This window comes from Marmota flaviventris, chromosome 1 (genome assembly GCF_047511675.1).
Source record: "Marmota flaviventris isolate mMarFla1 chromosome 1, mMarFla1.hap1, whole genome shotgun sequence".
NCBI lineage: Eukaryota > Metazoa > Chordata > Mammalia > Rodentia > Sciuridae > Marmota > Marmota flaviventris.
The window spans coordinates 116,709,749-116,727,483 of NC_092498.1; the positions used below are offsets into that span (position 1 = coordinate 116,709,749).

The window sequence follows — 17,735 nt, forward strand, 5'->3', positions numbered from 1 at the left end:
ACTTGTCTCCTCAAGAGACAAACCCAGATAGGGACAGTGACGCTCACCCTGGGGACCTTCAGGTGTCACGTGGAAGGTCCTCCTGATTGCTGCCCACGTGGACGCTCACAGGACGCTTCTCCACGCGCACACACGCACAGCTCCCGGGGCCCCTGCCTAGTGACATCCCCCCCATGGGCACGCAGACACCTCCTCACGCTCTCTGTCACGCACACACATGGTGGCACATACAGCACCCACAGGGACACCTCACACACCGCTGTCCCCACCCTTGTTCCCAGGGAGACCACTCCCGACACACAGCCGTGTGGCCCGTGAGCCCCGGACGCAGGCTTGGCCACACTTGGGCCGTCTGGTCCCTGTGCCCAGCTCAGCTGGAAGCAGGACTCGTTCTAGCTCCTGGGGACTCGTGGGACTTGGAAGGCCCCAAGGTCCCCTTCCGCTGCTCTGCTAGTCCTGGGAGCCCTGCCCCCGGGGCACGTGACAGGGGCCACCGCCCTCTGACACCACAGATCAGGAAGGTCCCCGCTGGCTCCCAGTGGGTTTGGTGGCTGTCTGGGGTCCTTTCACTCAGTGCCAACCCTCAGGTGACCCCCAGTATCTGCAGGGGGCGGCCACCAGGGTCCCCAGGCCTCCTGGGCTGCTCTCCCCCACCCCCCGGCCCCGCCCAGCCCCCGTGAACCTGCTGCTGTAGCCTTGGGAAGGACGGGGACCAGGACGCGCTGCGGACTCGGCCTGCCTCCAGGAGCGCCCTATTTATGGGCACGTTCTGACAGCCCAGCACGTCCCCGCCTGCTGAGGCAGCGTCCTGTCCACCCGATTCTGTCCGGGCCGTCTCACTCCAATAGCCACCCACAGAGGCCCCTGCGCCTCGTCCTCAGATGTGGCCTCTGATGACTTCCTGGGGGCTTTGTGGGAAGTCTGAAAGTGCTGGGCAGGGCAGAGGCCGTGGGGCTCCGGGGTGTGCCCCGGCTCCCTCCTTGGATGTCTTGGGATCGCCCCTTTTACCCCTGGGGTGTACGATGCCCTTGGAAAGCTCAGTTCTGACGGGGGGGGGGGGGGACTCCGGAATCCTCCCTTTTCCATGTGCTGTGAGGCTGAGGCAGGAGGATCAAAAGTGTGAGGCCAGCCTCAGCAACTAAGCAAGGCCCTAGGCAACTTAGTGAGACCCTGTCTCAAAATAAAAAATAAAAAGGTTTGGGGATGGGGCTCAGTGGTGAAGCACCCCTGGGTTCAGTCTCTATTACCAAAAAAAGAAAATGTATCTTCTTCATAGAGATGATGCACACATCATAGCTACCATTTATTGAAGACCTACTGTGTGCAAGGCTTCATAAGCATTGTGTGGAGCCCTCACCCGGCTATCTTAAGGGGAGGACTTATGATCTCTACTTTATAGTTCAGAAACGGAGTTCTGAGCTGTAGGCCTGGCTCTCAGCCTCAATAGAAATAAAGGCGGAAATGAAGGTCAATTTATTTAGGACGAGAGTAGATGGAGCCATTTTCAAGGGTTGGCAGAGCTGGGCTATGACACATGATCACACAACAAGTCACTGCGGATGACACAGAGTGGACGAGACGTGGGGGCCCGGAGTGGACGGTTAAGCAAGGTCCCTTTCATTGTGCAGTCGCTCTGGGTGAAACCCCTCAAGTCTGGGAAAGGCCCTGGTCACCTTGCGGCATCCCTTGGAGCTGGTGGCAAGAGGCTGCGGGTGGCCATCGAACCCTGGACTCGGGCAGATCCCTGTGACCTTAGATGAGCAGTGATGGTCCCAGAGCCAGCCTCCTGGGCCACAAATGGAGAACCTGCTCCCTTCTCCCTCCTCCGGCCACGGGGAGATCCTGTGAGCAAACCCCTCATGGCCGCGGCTCCTTCACCCCGTTCCCGGGACCCCTGCTGTGGTCACCTGACGCTCACTGCAGAGGTCCTGAAAGGCCACGCAGTCTCCAGCCCTGCCACTTGGATTGTGGTCACGCCCTCCCATGGAGCGTGGGGGGAAGGCCGAGGAGGGACGGTCCCCCAGGTGCTCGGTACTGTCATGTTCCAGGCCTCCATAACCCAGAGCCCCAGCCTGGCCCCTCTGCCACCTGCAGCCAGATCATTCTTGGTAGGGGTGGACATGGGGAGAGGAGCTGTCCCCTGATGAGCAAGCGGCCTCCCTGGTCACAGCCTCCCCTCCTGTGGTAATGGAGAGGCCTCCTGTCTTGGCGGATGTCCTCTGGGGGGCACAGCCCTGCCCTCTGAGGACCACTCTTGCTGCCATCACTGTCCATCTGTACAGATGCTCAGAGACGTGCCACCCCCAGGAGGTGGGGACACAAGCCCTTGTCATCTGAATGCAACTCCTGCCTTGTTCCTATGGGCTCCGGTGACGGACAGACACCCTCTCCCGGGACCCCGCTGCTCCCTCCTGCTGCCCGGCCAAGAGAGACCGACGTGGCCAGAGAGGACCAGGCTGCACGCCGGGGAGACCCATTCATTCACACGGGGACACGGGGCCTTCTCCAACGCCACTTGGTCCAAGCTTTATTTGCTATGTTCATGGTCCAAACGCAGCATCTCTGTGCAAGCCCAGCCCAGGCTCCTCACTGCAGTGGACTGTCCCCAGCTGCTCTGGAGACAGGCAGGGCCTCTGTACAGTCACAAATATGAAAGCACTTGTAGACACGCGACGCCGTGAGGTCAGGGAGCCCCACGGGGCCTTTACATGAAAAATAGAGGACTTTCTAGATGAATTCTCAGCCACGCGGTGACAGGTTGTTCCTGGGACTGGCTCAGGTGCCTCTCGCCTGCCCTCTGTCCAGAAGGCCCGGAGCCTGGGGGTTCATAAGGCCACTGCGACAACCTGGCGGGCAGGAGACTGCACCTGTCCCCGGAACTGACACCTTCGATGGTGACTCAAAGATCCCGGGAGGGACCCCCAAGAATGATTAGGAAAATAGAGACTCTGTGCATATGGATTTCCACCCTCCTGCCCCCGACCGGGAGTGTCCTGAGGGCCAAGATCGCCCGCCCGGGGAAGAGCAGGACTGTCAGGGCATTGTCGGGGTTTAGGAAATGACAGAACAGAAGTCTCTTCCCTAATGCAGTCGAGGACGTGTGTGAACCCGGGATTTAAGGATCCGTAAGGCCGTGTCGGATGAGGCCACTAAAAAGCTCAGATTCTTCTTTAGACCATGACATCAATGTCCAGCGGCCTGATGCCACCAGTGATTGTCACAGAAGGGCAGGTCCGAGTCATGGCAGGAGGAGACGGGGCACAGGTCAGAGCACGACTGTTTAAGGAGCTCCCGGGCAGCGAGGGGACAGGCTCAGGCGTCCACTTCAAGCGTTTCCTTGCCAAAAGCGTCCGGTTAACTTTCTGGAAAAGAGACCTGGCTTCCCACCCACCTTCCCACAGAAGCCAACTGGACACAGAGAGCAAGGGACCCAGGGGGACAGCCAGCTCACTGAGCCTGCTGGCTTCCAGAGCCCCGGCCTGCCCAGAGGGTCACTCCGGGAGCTTCTCAGCACAGACCCGCCCCTTGCTCTACCCTTTCTGGATGTGGCGCAGGTCCAGTGTCCCCCTCCTCGCACACTGTCCCTCCTGCCCCAGGGAACCAGGACCCCCTGGGCCTTTTGCGTTCCTGTTTCAACACACGGTGTGGCGAAGGCACAGAGGCTGCCGCAGTGTCACTTGGGAACCGTCCACCTGGCCACGGCCCACATATCTAAACTGGGGGGTGGGAGTGTCAGCTCTGCGGTCCTGCAGAGCTCCTGGGGCGTTCTGGAGGGTCCACGCCCAGATGGAGGTGGCACCGTGACAGCACGCGGAGAAGCCGTGGTCAGCGATAGGAAAATCACCTGAAGGTCCTTCCAAGTCCCGCGCTCAGCCCCTGCGCTCCAGGCCTGGGACCTGCGACTATTCCTGATCCAGTCCTTAGCAGGCCGGCGTCGCCCCCGGGGACACGCAGAGGAACATCCGCATCTGTCGCCTGGCCCGTCCCCCTGGAAGGCACCGCCGCCGCCATCTGACTGTCCTGTCCCTGATTGTCAAACGTAAGGCTGTCGCCGCTCCCAACCCCCAACCTCCCCAGGACCACAAGTCCACCCCCACTTGATTCTCGGGGGCCGAGAGTCTTCCCAACACTGATTCCCGAGCCCTGGCCGTGGGGACCATGAGGGAGGGGTCTAACTAGAGGACAAGGTACGGACTATCAAAAGGCCAGCTGTCAAAGAGCTGATGTGCAAAGGGCGGAGGGGGCGAGCCGCACGGGAATGTGGGGTCCACAGCGGGAGAGCCGGGGAGGACGCTGGGTGGGGCCGGGCTCAGGGCACCTGGAGGATTAAGGCATATTAAGGTAGTTTAAAAGGGGACAGATTTCCAAAGGAGAAATCGGCAACCCGTGGGGCCATCCCCGGAACATCAGCCACCTGTCACTTCATTGCGCTGATCATAAGCAGGAGCCTGGGGTCCAGAGAACCCGCGTGGCTGTGACTGTCAGCCCTGGAGTGCTGGAAGAGATGAGGAGGCACATGGCCAAAGGTGCAGAGGCTTGTTCTGGCTAGATTCATGGTCAGTGTCACCTCTTCATCAACAGGGAATTAAGTAGACTTCTGCCAATCAAGGCGGGAAAGGCTGGACAGAACCACCCCAGGGCAGTCTTGTGTCTGGAATCTCTCGTGTCAGGAATCTCCTTCCTGTCAGGTGGGCTACTATATTAAGAATTGAGGATTCTGCTGGGCACGGTAGTGCACACCTGTAATCCCGGAGGCTTGGGAGGCTGAGGCAGGAGGATCGCAAGTTGGAGGCTGGACTCAGCAACTTAGTGAGGCCCTCTCTCTAAACAAAAACTTAAAAAGGGCTGGGGATGTGGCTCAGTGGTTACGCGCCCCTGGTGGTCGCATCAGTATATCAAGATCTGCTCTGTGCCTGCTCCTGAGAGGGAACAAGAAGCCCTTTCACTCACAAGAAAAGATAAAACTGAGACGTCAGCGTCAAAACACTCAAGAACGTGTCCCTTGACTTGGAAAGCCACCACATCAAAACTGCTGGAAAACCGAGACAGACCCTCAAGAAAACCAATTCAAGCTGTTCCAGAGGCAGTGAGTCCCCAGGTGGCTGCAGAGGACACCGACTACTAACTCAGGGATGAAGGAAATACAGAGTGTCACCCAGCAGACACGGGGACAAGAGGCTCCCAGGTGCAGAAGCTGGGAGGGAGCAGGGATGGCGTGGGGTGCCCTGGGGTCTGTGGCCACTGTCCATGGTACTGAACCACCGGCCCTCCCTGGGCACAGGTGTTTGTCCTAACCTGGAGAGACGGAGGCCCCCAGGACAGGAGAGAGACGGAGGGCTGCTGTCCCCCCGACAAGAGAGACAAGGCGGTGAAGGCAGAGAAGACCAGGAGGTGGGGATGGGGGACCGGTGGAGACGTGACCAGCGAGAGACAAGAGAAGCAGGTCTTGACACATCTGCAGAGAAGGGATACCCAGAGATGGCCCCTACTTGGGAAGCCAAGAAGCGGGTGCTGGGGCTGTGTGGGGGTCGCCAGGACACTCAGCCCTGGCATCCCTCTATAGTCCTGCACAGCCCAGAATGTCACCGAGGACATCTCCCAGGCAAAGTTGGCACAAGATTGGTGACGACTCCAGGCAGGACGGGTGCAGGGTGCTTGCTGGCGCCTGGGTTTCCCAAGAGGAGGTGCTGGTGCTGAGTACTCCCAGGGAGAGCGAGAGGTGGGGAAGGCGTCAGGAGCCACCAGAGGCTGTGGCTGCCCCAGGCTTCGCTTATAGCTAGCAAGAAAGAGAGGTAAAGTGGGTCCCCCTGTGTCACCAGCACCCAGCACTTCTGCCCAGAGTCCCCGCCTGGGGCTCCCCTCCAGGGAAGGACTTGGAGTGAGATCAGCACTTGGACCAGGAAGAGCCCTGGGCGGGTGGAGCTGTGTGCGGGGTGGGATGGGGTGGGACAGGGAGGACAGGACCCTGTGTGTCCTGAGCTCAGCTTGCAGTGGCGGTCCCTCTACCCAGAAGGCCAGTGGGGTTCAAAACAGGCCGGGGAAAGGAGGCCCAGCGCAGGCCAGATGTCTCGGGGCAAGGGAGCGCCGTCTCAGCTGCAGAGACAAAGGTCACCGCCTCCCCAGGGACCAGACTGAAAGGAACCAGGAAGATACGGACCAGGGTGACAATGGCCGTTTCACCGAGCTTGGACAACCTGAGGTGGTGGTACTTCATGGCTCGCCGTCAGACCTCCCTCCCGGCCTCTACAAATGTGGACATATTGAGTTTCAAAGAAAATTGGCGGGATTATTGCTTTATCACCTTCTAAAGCAAACAAAAATGACGTACGATGACGCAGTCGACCCTGCACATGGCTCCTGGAAGGACAGAGACCCTTGAAGGAACTGGAAAGGTGGCTAGACACTGCAAATGCGGCCTCCTTCCGGGGAAGGAGCCTGTCGAGAAGTCACCAGGAACTGTGGCCTCGTGGTGGTGCCCCAGACCAAGGCCGTGTCAGGGAGCAAACACTGGAACTCTCTGGAAAACCTCCTTCCCAGAAGACCTGCCTGGGGAGGAGCGAGGTGCCTTCCCAATGCGGGGCTTTCCCAGGACCCAGGGTGACAGTCCAGCCCCGGCGTCCACAGCTCCGGGAGAGGGTCGAGATGCGAACTTCTGAGGGAAAGGCAGGACCCAGCGGCGTGGGCCTTTCTGCGTGGCCGGGCCTCTTCCCAGGCAGCGGTGCCGTCTAGGGAGCTGAGCGGGGCCGGATCCTGGGGCTCTGGACAGCAGTCTCGGGCCTCGGGAGGGGCCCAGGCACGTGAGCGGGGTGCAGGAACGGCGGCTCGGCCTCAGCGGCGGGTTCAGACAGTCTGGCACTTAAGGCTTCTGTTAATTGGATGTGGCGGTGTCCCCTGCCTGGAGAGGAAGGGACAGTCCTGGTATCAGTAGTGGGAACATTTGGCCCCGATCCTCTCCGTCATCAGGGCTTCCAACCTTTTGGGGGGGCTGGGGACGCTGCTCAGTGGTGGTACATGTGCTTAGCAGGTGCGAGGCCCTGGGCTAGATCCTCAGCACCCCCCAAATAAGTCAATGAGCCAGGCCCAGTGGTGCTCGCCTCATCCCAGAGGCACGGGAGTCTGAGGCAGGAGGATCTCGAGTTCAAAGCCAGCCTCAGCAACGGCGAGGCCCTAAGCAACTCAGTGAGACTCTGTCTCTAAATAAAATACAAAATAGGGCTGGGGATGGGGCTCCGTGGTCGAGGGCCCCTGAGTTCAACCCCTGGTATCCCCCTGCCCCCCAAATAAATAAATAATTCAATAAAATAAATGCATAACCTTTTCTGATAATCCCAAGAGAGTGATCCCCACAAGCCTCAGGACCGGCATGAAATTATTTGGGGGCAGAGGGAGGAGGAGCAGACAGTCTGGTTCAGTAGAACAAACATGACATTTAGGGCCATTTCTGAGCCTCAATTTCCTCAAATGAACTGCTGGTGAAAACACTGTATTATATATTTCAAAATAGCTAGAGGAGTGGATGGGGGATGCTCTCCCCACAGAGGAACGATGAGTGTTTGCAGTGACGGATGAGCTAGTGGCCCGGTGTGACCACGGCAGGAATACAGGCCCTGAAACACCACAATGCACCCCACAAATATGTACAAGTATTTCATGCCAATGAAAAACAAAGTCTTTGAAAAATGGATTTCCCCTGGCCAGGCACAGTGGCCCCCACCTTCATCCCAGAGGCTGGGGAGGCTGAGGCAGGAGGATGGAGAGATCAAAGCCAGCCTCAGCAAAAGTGAGGCCCTAAGCAACTCAGTGAGACCCTGTCTCCAAATAAAATACAAATAAGGGCTGGGGTCAGTATTTGAGTGCCCCTGAGTTCAATCCCCAATACCAAAAAAAGAAGAAAAAAAAAGTGGATTTCTCAAGGCTTCCGTGGGCTGGTACAGGTACCCCACTAACACAAAGTCCACGTAGGTCCTCATCTCCGAGCCAGTCCCTTAGGCACAGATTTGGGGATTTATGGGTCTTCTTGGGCTTAGCCTATACACATACCTGTGTGTCCATATACATAAACATTAAGTCACATCTCACATACATGCATACGTACCCTGCAACACCCCAATCAAGCACCTAACATGCCACAGAACTCACTAAGGTGGGTCAGTCAGGGCTGGGGTCCCAGCTCAGTGGCAGAGCACGTGCCTAACGTGCAGCACCCCCATAAATAATGAAGTGGGGCGGGTGGAATCGGGCAGCACAGCGTCTGCTCAGGGCCGGCTTTGCCCGGAAGGCATTTGAGAGGGCCTGGCCACCAGCGCTAGTGCGGTTCAGGACGTGGGTCCCTCTGCTGATGCATCACAGCTGACGCGAGCACCCTGGGCCCTACGTAGACCGAGGCCACAGAGACAGCACCGGAACCCCTGGGGTGGGCCCCCCGTGGGCCCAGGGGTCCTCAGTGACATGGGCACTACTCTCCACTTTGCAGATGGGGAAGCTGACGGTCACTGTGTTGGGCCCTTGGGCAGCAACAGCAGGGCAGATCTGATCACTGGACGTTTTCTCTGAACCCAGTCGGCCCCCTGCTGGCTGCAGGTCCACATCGGTGGACTCACAGCCCCCGACTGGGAATATGTGGAAAGAAGAGAGTGTGCGGCACCCCTGCAGGTTTCTCCTTGTCCTTATTCCCTGAGCAGGACAGCGTGGTGACCACACAGCGTCTGCACTGATTCTAAGTCACCTGGTGTGATTTCAAGAACGTGGGAGGGTGGGACTCGTGCAAAGGTTGCGCCATGTTATAGCTTGAGCTTCCCCAGATTCGGGTATATGGGAGGGGGTCCTGGAGCCAATCCCCAGGAGACACCAAGGAACGACTATTTTTCAGATCAAATCTTCATGACACAGTTGGGCCACAGACATGTTCCATTTGTAAAATTTGCAATATTTCAGATTAATCTAACTAATTATTTAGTCCTTCCATGTCCAACTTTTCCCTACAAGGGGGCCTGAGATGGATAGGAGGGGCTGGCCCAGCACGTGAGGCCCCTGGCATCGGACGCTGGCCCTGTGGCCTCTCCAGCCACCCCAGGCTCCCAGCTTTGTTTTCTCCCTGCTGGGGGCAGATTGTCACCAACCTCCTTACAGCCTCCTCTCCTCCTGGCCTCCCACCTGGGCCTCCCTCTTCCCGGGTCTCCCCAGCAGGCCCCTCCTACCCGGTCAAGCTTGGTTCTCATACAGGCTCCGCCTCTTCTTGGACTTCAGGTCCTTCAGCCACTGGGGAGAGGGCTCCTCTGACCTGAAACCACAGTAAGTGTCAAGGGGACCCAGGCCAGTGGCTCTCACAGGCAGCACCAGGGGTACCCTCCCCCACCTGCCATGCCGAGGCGGGTGCTGAGCCGGGCACCCATGGGTGGTAGGATGCCCGTGTTAACACCGCTGATGAGCAAGCGCTAGAAACCAACCAAAGCCACAGTGGGTGCTGGGTGAACCCCGGGGCCCGCTGTAGAATAACGTGCGGCCGTGAAAGGCCACCTTATGTAAAACCTTTCCACCCATCACCCAGACACACATCACCCTCCAGCTCTCTGTGTAACACCTGGGCTACTTTAGGTGTCACCTTGGCTACAACGGCACCGGATATTTAGTCAGATATTTTTCTAGATGTTTCTGTGAAGGTATTTTTTTCTTTTTCTTTTGGTATCATTGAATTGAACCCAGGGACACTTAAGCACTAAGCCACATCCCCAGCCCTTTCTAATTTTATTTTGAGACAGGGTCTCACTAAGTTGCTTAGGGCCTCGCTAAGTTGCTTAGGGCCTCGCTTAGTTGCTGAAGCTGGCCTCAAACTTGCAATCCTCCTGCCTCAGCCTCCTGAGCCACTGAGATTACAGGTGTGCGCCACTGTGCCTGACTGTGAAGATATTTTTGAGATTATTATTATAATTAATAGTAGTAGTAGTATAGCAGTTTTAGGGATTGAACTCAGGGCCTTTTGCATGGTACACAAGTGTGCTGCCACTGAATTATACCCCAGTCTGAGATTGACGTTTACAACAACATACTCAGTAAAGCAGATCACCCTCCCTACTATGGGTGGGCCTCACCCAGTCAGTCAAAGGCCCTCATAGGAAAAGACTCATCTCCCAGGAAGAAGGGGGAATTCTGCCAGTACACTGCCTTTGGACTTGAACTCCGGCTCTCCCTGGGTCTCCAGCCTGCTGGCCTGCTGGGTCTGGGGCACCCTGGACTTTAGCCCAGGCCTCCTGTGGGCCTGCAGACCCTGCCCCGGGGGACTGAACACCGAGCTGCAGGCTGCACCCAGGGCAGGAGGCACATCTGGCCGCACCCCTCCCCCCGTAAGCTGGTCCTTCTGCTTCCCGTGGCACCCTGGGCTATGCCAGGATAGCACCGCAGGCCTTTCCATGTTGGCACAGCCTGGGATCAGGTCACTGCTCCCTCCCCTAGCGAGATGGGTTTGTCCTTCAGGACTCTCAAAAGTGTCCCCTTCTGTGGAAACCACTGGGGACGCCCTTCCTCCTGCACTTTGTGTAATGAATCCCTCCTCTCCACAGGGTCGAAGGGGAACCCTTCCTGCAGTGGGTGCCATGGCACCTAGTGAATGGGCGTGTCTGTGTGCCAATAAAGCTTTATTGACAAACACAGACAGCGGGCCAGATCGGGCCTGAGAGTTGTCATTTGCCACTGTGTGCTCTGTCACCTCACTGACTAGGTCGCAGCCCTGGGCTCACGAATGAGTCTGAGCTTCATATGCTAACAGTCCTCGTGAGAGGTCCACTCTCCCAGGGGACTTCTCATGCCAGCTGCCGGCAAAGGGCCCTGTATACATTTGTTTCATCCTCGTGACCAGCCGAGAGGTTTGAATCAGCAAACCCACTTCACAGACGAGGAAGCCGAGGCTCAGAGTGGCCAAGTAACTTTCCCCAGGTTCATCAGTAGCACTACTGAGGAGTCGCTTGACCTTGGCTGCTGACCTTGGAGCCTGTGCCCTTAACCTCCAAGACCAGCTGCTGGCCTGGTCTGAGCACTGCGGGACGCAGGGGTGTCCTGGGCTCCTCCCTGCACGGGGAGGCCTGGCCAGGAAGGGGACCCGGCAGTTGGTCTTGTCTGGCTGCGCCCTTGGGACCATCCTCCCCGGCCCCCCACCTCCAGAGACAAAGGCACCCCCAGGAGGGTGACAGGAGGGAGGTGGCCTCTGTTTCCCCGTCGTCTGGAGAAGGCTGCACCCATCAGCAGTTCCCCAGCGACAGGGGCTGGTTTGGGGCAGGAGGTAGGGGGAGGAGGACAGTGGGCCTCAGCTGGCCGGCCTCCTTCCCTCCTCTGCAGCGGGCTCCGGCTGTCATGCTGGAGAGATCGGGAGGCGAGACCCTGGTCCCCCGGCCTCACCTCTCGTCCTTGTCCATGCTGGAGGGCAGCACGCGACTGCCCAGCACCCCAGGCTGGAAGGGGGACTTGGGGGCTTTGGGTTGGGGGCTCCAGCCAGGGGTCTCTCCAGAACTGTCCACCTCTGGCCTCCTGGGCAGCTGGGCCTGGGGAGAGAAGAGCCGGGTCTGTAACCACCTTCGTCCTGCACAGGGGACTCTCCGGTGACCCGGGCAAGCATGGTGACCCCCAGAAGTAGTGGGCCTTGAGGCTGAAGAACCAGGCAGGAAATAGGGCTGGGGAAAGCCAGAGGCCAGGTGGCATTCTAGCTGGTGGCCTTGGCCTTCGAGGTCAAGTGGCCACCCAAACCCACAGTCACATTCTCCTACCTCCCACCTCCCCACCTCCCAGGGGACGGCAGCTCCACCCCATGGTGGCAGTGAAGGTCCCTTCAGCTCCTGGTTCCAGGCAGTGCTGGGTGGGTCCCAGCAATGGTCACTGCCACCACCACCCACTGACCGCCCCTGGTGAACCAGCCCCACAGCCTCCTCTCCAGGAGCCGACGCACAGCCTCTTTTCACCTAGCGCAGGGGATTCCAGATGCGCTTGAGGATCCAGGGTCTGCCCCAGGGGCGACTCGGGACATTGCCCCAGCCCTGCCCTTCCTCAACCAGGACCCCCCTCTGCCTCTGCTAGGCCCCTTCCAGGATCGTTTGTTCCAATGCTAAGGAAACTTCTTTTTTTCCCCTATTTTTTGGTACTGGGGATTGAACCCAGGGGTGCTTAACCCCTGAGCCCTGTCCCCAATCCTTTCTCATTTTTTTACTTAGAGACAGGGTCTCACTGAGTTGATTAGAGCCTCACTAAATTGCTAAGGCTGGCCTCAAACCTGCAATCCTCCTGCCTCAGCCTCCCCAGCTGCTAGGATTACAAGCCTTAGGAAATATTTTTTGACTTTTAAGTTTTTGAATTTATTACAATTTTTTTTTTTTTTTACTTTATTGAGTCAGATAACCTCTGGCCCTGGATAGTGGCTCAAGAGATGTTCCTATTTGGAGGACCTGTGAGATCCATTAAGGGGCAAGCTCCAAACAATGTCTAGTGACTTTTGATTCTTGCTAAAAAGAACACAGAACGCAAAGCTTCTGTCTACCAAAGGAGGAAGAGGCCCGTGGCCTCTGCTAGGTGGTTTCTGTGGCCTGCGGAATATCCGGAGTTGATGTTCCCCGAGGAATCTGGGCTTTTCTGCCTTCAACAAAGGGTCGTGCGGAGACTCCCGTGGGACTGCGGCACGTGGAGGGAGCGCGTGAAGAGCTGCCCAGAGCCAGGAGCGCAGAGGGCCCTTCCTTACCCGCAGTAAGTACCCCTTCATGGAGGCCGCGGGGCAGCCCTGGCCGAGCCGGGAGGGAGGAGGCTGCCCAGCACCTCCCCCGGGACCCCATAATCCAGCTGGGATTCTGGTAGTTTAAGAGAGCGTCACGTGCTGCCAGGGCAGCCCTCCTGCCAGCCAGCGCGGAACTCAGCGCGTCCTGCACCTTCCATCCCCAGGATGCGAGGGGTCAGGTGGGCTCACTCGGTTTCCCCAGCGCTGGCCCTAATGGCCAAAATGGATGGCCAGCCCCCTTCATAGGTGAGGACCCTGAGGCCCAGCTGTGGGCCAGACGGCAGCAGGTCTGGGGGCCAAAGAGAGGCCACAAGTGGAAATCAGGGACTCAGGGCCACGGGCCAAATCCACAGGGCTCAACAGCACGGCCGGTGGCAGGTGCCGAGGCCATTTTCCTGGTTATGACAATGTTCTGTGCTCCCGTGGGACAGCAGCAGGGGACAAAGCTGACTGGAAGGTCCAGCTGCTTCTGGAACTTCCCTTGGGCCTTAAACTATTTCAAAAAGAAAGAAGCAGGGAGGGGGGAGGAGGAAGGGAGCCGGGAGGGAGGGGGAGGGAGGGGGAGGGAGGGAGGAGGAGGGAGGGAGGGACGCTGTGAGGAGGAGGGGCACCGGGCAGTCCTGGGGTCCCTACCTTCAGCACGGCCGGGTCCATGCCCGGGATCACGGGCATCCTCTGAGGGAGGCTGGCGGGAGCTCTTTCCACCCTAGGAGGCTTCTCCTCCTCATCTGACTCTTCCCTCCGGGGCGACTTCTCTTCTGTGGCAAAGAAAAGGGCACTGGAGTCATGGCCCGGCATCTGCCCAAGTCCTAGGGGCCAGGACTGGCACCTCTACCCTGCTACGAGGGCACTGCGGGCTGTGCTAAAGAACAACCCAGGCTCACGCCTTTCTCTGCACGACTCCGGCTCTTGCCAGGAGATGTGGGTGACAGGAAAGCCAGCTTTCTCCTGGGGTGGGCAGAGAGACCCCCTCCTGGCTCATGCCATGGCAGGGAACAAGAAGGACATGGTGGCAGAGACAGGAAAGGACGTGGACACACCCTGAGCCTCTTCCCTGGAGCTGTGCCCCTAGAGAACAGAAGAGCTACCCCAGCCAGAGCCTCCAGGGGAGGGGCTACCTGTCCCCCGCCCTCGGGGACAGCAGGCAGGGTGCGGGGAGCCTGGACACAGGTGTGGGCACGGTAGGTGTGGAAGGTGAACTAGGGAGCGCTGGACTCTGGAGCCCCCAGACTAGGCAGGGGCTGCGACGTGTCCGTTAAGTGCCCTGCCCTGGGCCAGCTCCTCGAAGCTGGAGCTATCTGTGTGCTTCTGTCCCTGGTCTGGCTCCACCTGCTCCAGGTGACTTAGCAGAGCTCACCTCAGAAACCAAGGACGTGTGCGGGGAGGAGTCCCCTTCCCTCAAGGCACTTGAACGTGTCCTTAGCAACGGAAACTGATGGGAGAGGGGGACGTGGATCTTCCAAGCCTGGGTGACAGGTGGCTATCTGCAGGAGCCACGTGCTTCCCCTGGCTCAGGACCTGGTCCGACATCCTCCTGTCCACACAGGCCAGCTGCCCTGATTCCCGTGACCTGAAGAAACTTTGCTTTTCTTAAAATCTCTGGTGGCTCTCCACCTACAGATGGGCTCTACTTCCTCAGCACATCGTCAAGGGTCTCCAGGCCTGGCCCCTGCCAACCTCTCCAGCCTCATTCCCATCGCTCCCAGCTTGAGGGACACCAAACTGCTTAGAGAGTCCCCAGAAACACAGAACGCGCTTTGCACACGTGTGTCCCTTAGATCTCAAGGACACTGCTGCCTGGAATACCTTTACCTAGATCATTCTTCTCTGTTCTTTGAGAGCTCAGATTTTGATACAGAATGCAGCCAAAGCAGTCCTTTGAGGAAAATGTATAGCCTTAAAGTGATTCATTAGGAAAGACTGAAAATAAATGATCTTTTAACCCAAGCATTTAGGAAAAGACCAGCAAACAAACATAAAGAAAGTGTAAGTGTGAATTTATACCTTAATAAGGATAAAAGCATACAGAGTAAACCCCTATTAAGTTGTGAAACTCAAAGGGCCTCAATTATTATATTATCCCTCAGAACATTTTTTGCCTAGTTTCCAATAAGCTCTTCTGAACAAGAAATCAGTTTTCTATTTAATTGTGTTCTAATGTTCACATGCCTGCAAAACCAGGAAGTTCTCCCGAGTTTAACCTAGGTCCTTCCTGCTGTTCGATGTGGTAACCAGGTAGGACAGAGGCACTGGCCTACCTGTTGAGTCCTTGAACATCCACATGCTATCAATCTCTTCCTCCAAAGGAGACTGGCTCTCTGACTTGCTGAATTGACTACGCCGGAGAGAGTGGGAGATAGGAGCCCGGCGGCGGCTTCTTTTGCTGAGTTGCACCCGGGTCTTGAGGGCACTGGAGTCGAGGACTGAGGTTTGCTTTGGGGGTGGCAAGGAGGAAGAAAAAAGGCAAAGGATCCGTGAGTTGAGGAGAGCGTCCACAGCAGGATGTCTATAGGTTTCTGATCCCTGAGGCACTAGTTCGTTATCGCGTGGGCTATCCTGTCGATGGTAACCCAAATGCCCTTCACCTAAACCCCTCCACACGAACCACTAGGCCAATTACAAGAATCGATGGAGCTGAGCATGGTGGCTTGCACCTGTCATCCTAGTGGCTTGGGAGGCTGAGGCAGGAGGATCTCGAGTTCAAAGCCAGCCTCAGCCAAAGTAAGGCCCTAAGCATCTCAGTGAGACCCTGTCTCTAAATAAAACACAGAATAGGGCTGGGATGGGGCTCAGTGGTCGAGGGCCCTGAGTTCAATCCCTGGTACCAAAAAAAAAAAAAAATCAATGAAGCAGTGGGCCTGAGACCCAGCACCGTGCCTGCACACACTAGGCACACAGCCTCCTGGGGACATCACACAGGCCTGTAAGCTGCCACAGAGCCCTGTACCCAGAAGGAGCTGAATCCAAGGGATGCCTGCCTGAGGGGCTTTGGTTCTTGGGATGGCTGCTGCAGAGACCCACCGCCCTGGCACCAGGGACACTGCTCTGTGAAAGACGGGGGGGACTTGGGCACAATCATTCTGAGCAAACCCTGGGCTCTTCGTGCTTGGAAGGTAAACCCTGGGAGAGTTCCCTGGGGGTGGGGAGGTGGCCCTCTGCCTTCCTGGTGGGTGAGGGCTTAGATCACTTTTAACTGAACACGTGACTGTGTGTAAGGCTGTGTACCCACTGTGCAGGTTACAAAGAGATAAGGAAGCTGAGGCTCAGAGAGGTGAAGACATTTGCCCAGAGACCCACAGCTGGTGTATGGTGGTCCAAGTGGGTTTGGTCTCACCCTGTGCCCTCTGCACCCAGCGCAGGGGCCCTGGCATGACCTTGCCCACCCCTGAAGGGGAGTCACCAGGAGATGCTGGCACCTCCCTTTAAAGGGAAAAGACCCATGGCACCCAGCCATGCTTCTGGCCAGGACTTACGTCGATGAAGGAGAAGTCGTCCGCTCTGCCGGCTACGCAGGGCTCCGGTGGGGGCAGCCCGTCCGCCCCGTCTGTGGACTCCAGCTCGGAGCTGGAGCGGTCCACGCTGGTGCTCCGCTGGTCGGCGGCCGAGGCGGGCTCCGTTTGCGAGGACAGAGAGGACAAGCGGCCACTGAGGGGCTGTCTCCGTGCTGATGGGGTGCTGCTGTCCGGAGACGGGGACTCGGGGGCCAAGCTGGGACACAGGGAGGGAGGGCAGACGGGTCACAGAGGGCGCTTCAGAGACCAGAGCCTCAAGGAAAGGCGGTGGCAGAAGAGCCGCTGGGTGGGGTGCTGTGGGCACCGGGGAGCAGCGGCAGGGACCTCGCGGGGCAGCGCCTTCTGGAAACGCAGGACCTGCCAGCCGGGTGCGGCTTGTGGTGCCCCGGGCACACGGGGCCGGGGCAGGCAGGGACAGTCGGCCCCACGCCATCCAAGACTCTCCAGCCCTGTGTGGTCCTAGGTGGCGACGGGGCCTTGCGATGTGGCCAGCGAGAGCCAGGATTGCCGCGAGCGCGAGGTGCGCAGGGGCTGTCCAACACTTTGCACAAAAGACCGTGCGATGTCTCCCTAGAGACGGGAGCATGTCAGATGGGTTGGGTTCCATCAAATACACTGTTCAAATCAACTTTGGGTTGAATTTTGTGAGCTTTACAGTTAGCTTATATTTCTTGTTTCTTTGTACTCCTGCACCCACCGGGACATCTTAAATGACATGATGTCTGTGTATCTGTGTGTGTGTGGGGGGGGGTCTCTGATGCTGATCAGTGGCCACCAGCAGGTACCCAAGGAAGTCGGGAGAACAGATCCCACCCGCTCACTCATGCAGTGATTTACTGAGCACCTACTATGTTCCAAGCACTAGGCTAAACACAGTGCCATTCAATCCTCTTCTCTCCTATGAGGGTTATTTAAAATCCTTTGATGCCCACCACACTGTGAGGTGGCAGTAACCTCATGAAATTAAATATTAAAGACTGGGAAACCCGACACAGAGATGCAACATTGCTTCCCCAAAGGGGCAGAGCTGGGATGACCCAGGCAGCTGCACTCCAGGATCCTCCCTCATGAGCCTCTCCTACCACTCAAATCCCTTCCCATGATTATATTCACGTATCATCCGGAAAACTGGAACCACACAGGATAGAAAATTGATATAGAAATCAAGCAATTAAATCCCCCGCACTCCACAGAACACACCCACGTGGGGAAGGCAGCCGAGCTGCAGGGCCTGGGGAGCCCTCCCCTTGAGGAAGGGGGTGCCCACCTGACTTAAGCTGAAGGACCTGCAAGCTGCACCCGCGAGCAGAACTTTCGACCCTGGTGTTCCGCATTTCAGGGTGCTTTTGTTGGCTCTGGGATGCTTCCCTTACTTGGAAGGTTGGAAGGCGGACAGCACCGAGGGTGTGAGGATGTGGGTGGGACCCAGCAAACCCACACAAGAGGAGGGAAATATCCACGAGCAGGCAGCAGAT

At 57.8% G+C, this 17,735-nt stretch overlaps 1 protein-coding gene across 7 annotated transcripts in view; it reads right to left on the bottom strand.

Moving 5' to 3' along the window:
• Positions 1-2,501: 2,501 nt before the first annotated feature.
• Positions 2,502-17,735, bottom strand: part of Kiaa1671 (KIAA1671 ortholog) — a 147,429-nt gene continuing 132,195 nt past the window's right edge. For all 7 annotated transcript variants that reach the window (XM_034637309.2, XM_071615114.1, XM_071615118.1 and 4 more), the window contains 6 exons: positions 16,222-16,456; positions 15,007-15,181; positions 13,382-13,506; positions 11,389-11,531; positions 9,198-9,280; positions 2,502-6,895 (listed from right to left, as the gene is read on the bottom strand). In XM_034637309.2, coding sequence (XP_034493200.2) covers positions 9,202-9,280; positions 11,389-11,531; positions 13,382-13,506; positions 15,007-15,181; positions 16,222-16,456 — 757 coding nt within the window. In that variant the 3' untranslated portion in view covers positions 2,502-6,895; positions 9,198-9,201. The remainder of the gene's footprint in view (positions 6,896-9,197; positions 9,281-11,388; positions 11,532-13,381; positions 13,507-15,006; positions 15,182-16,221; positions 16,457-17,735) is intronic.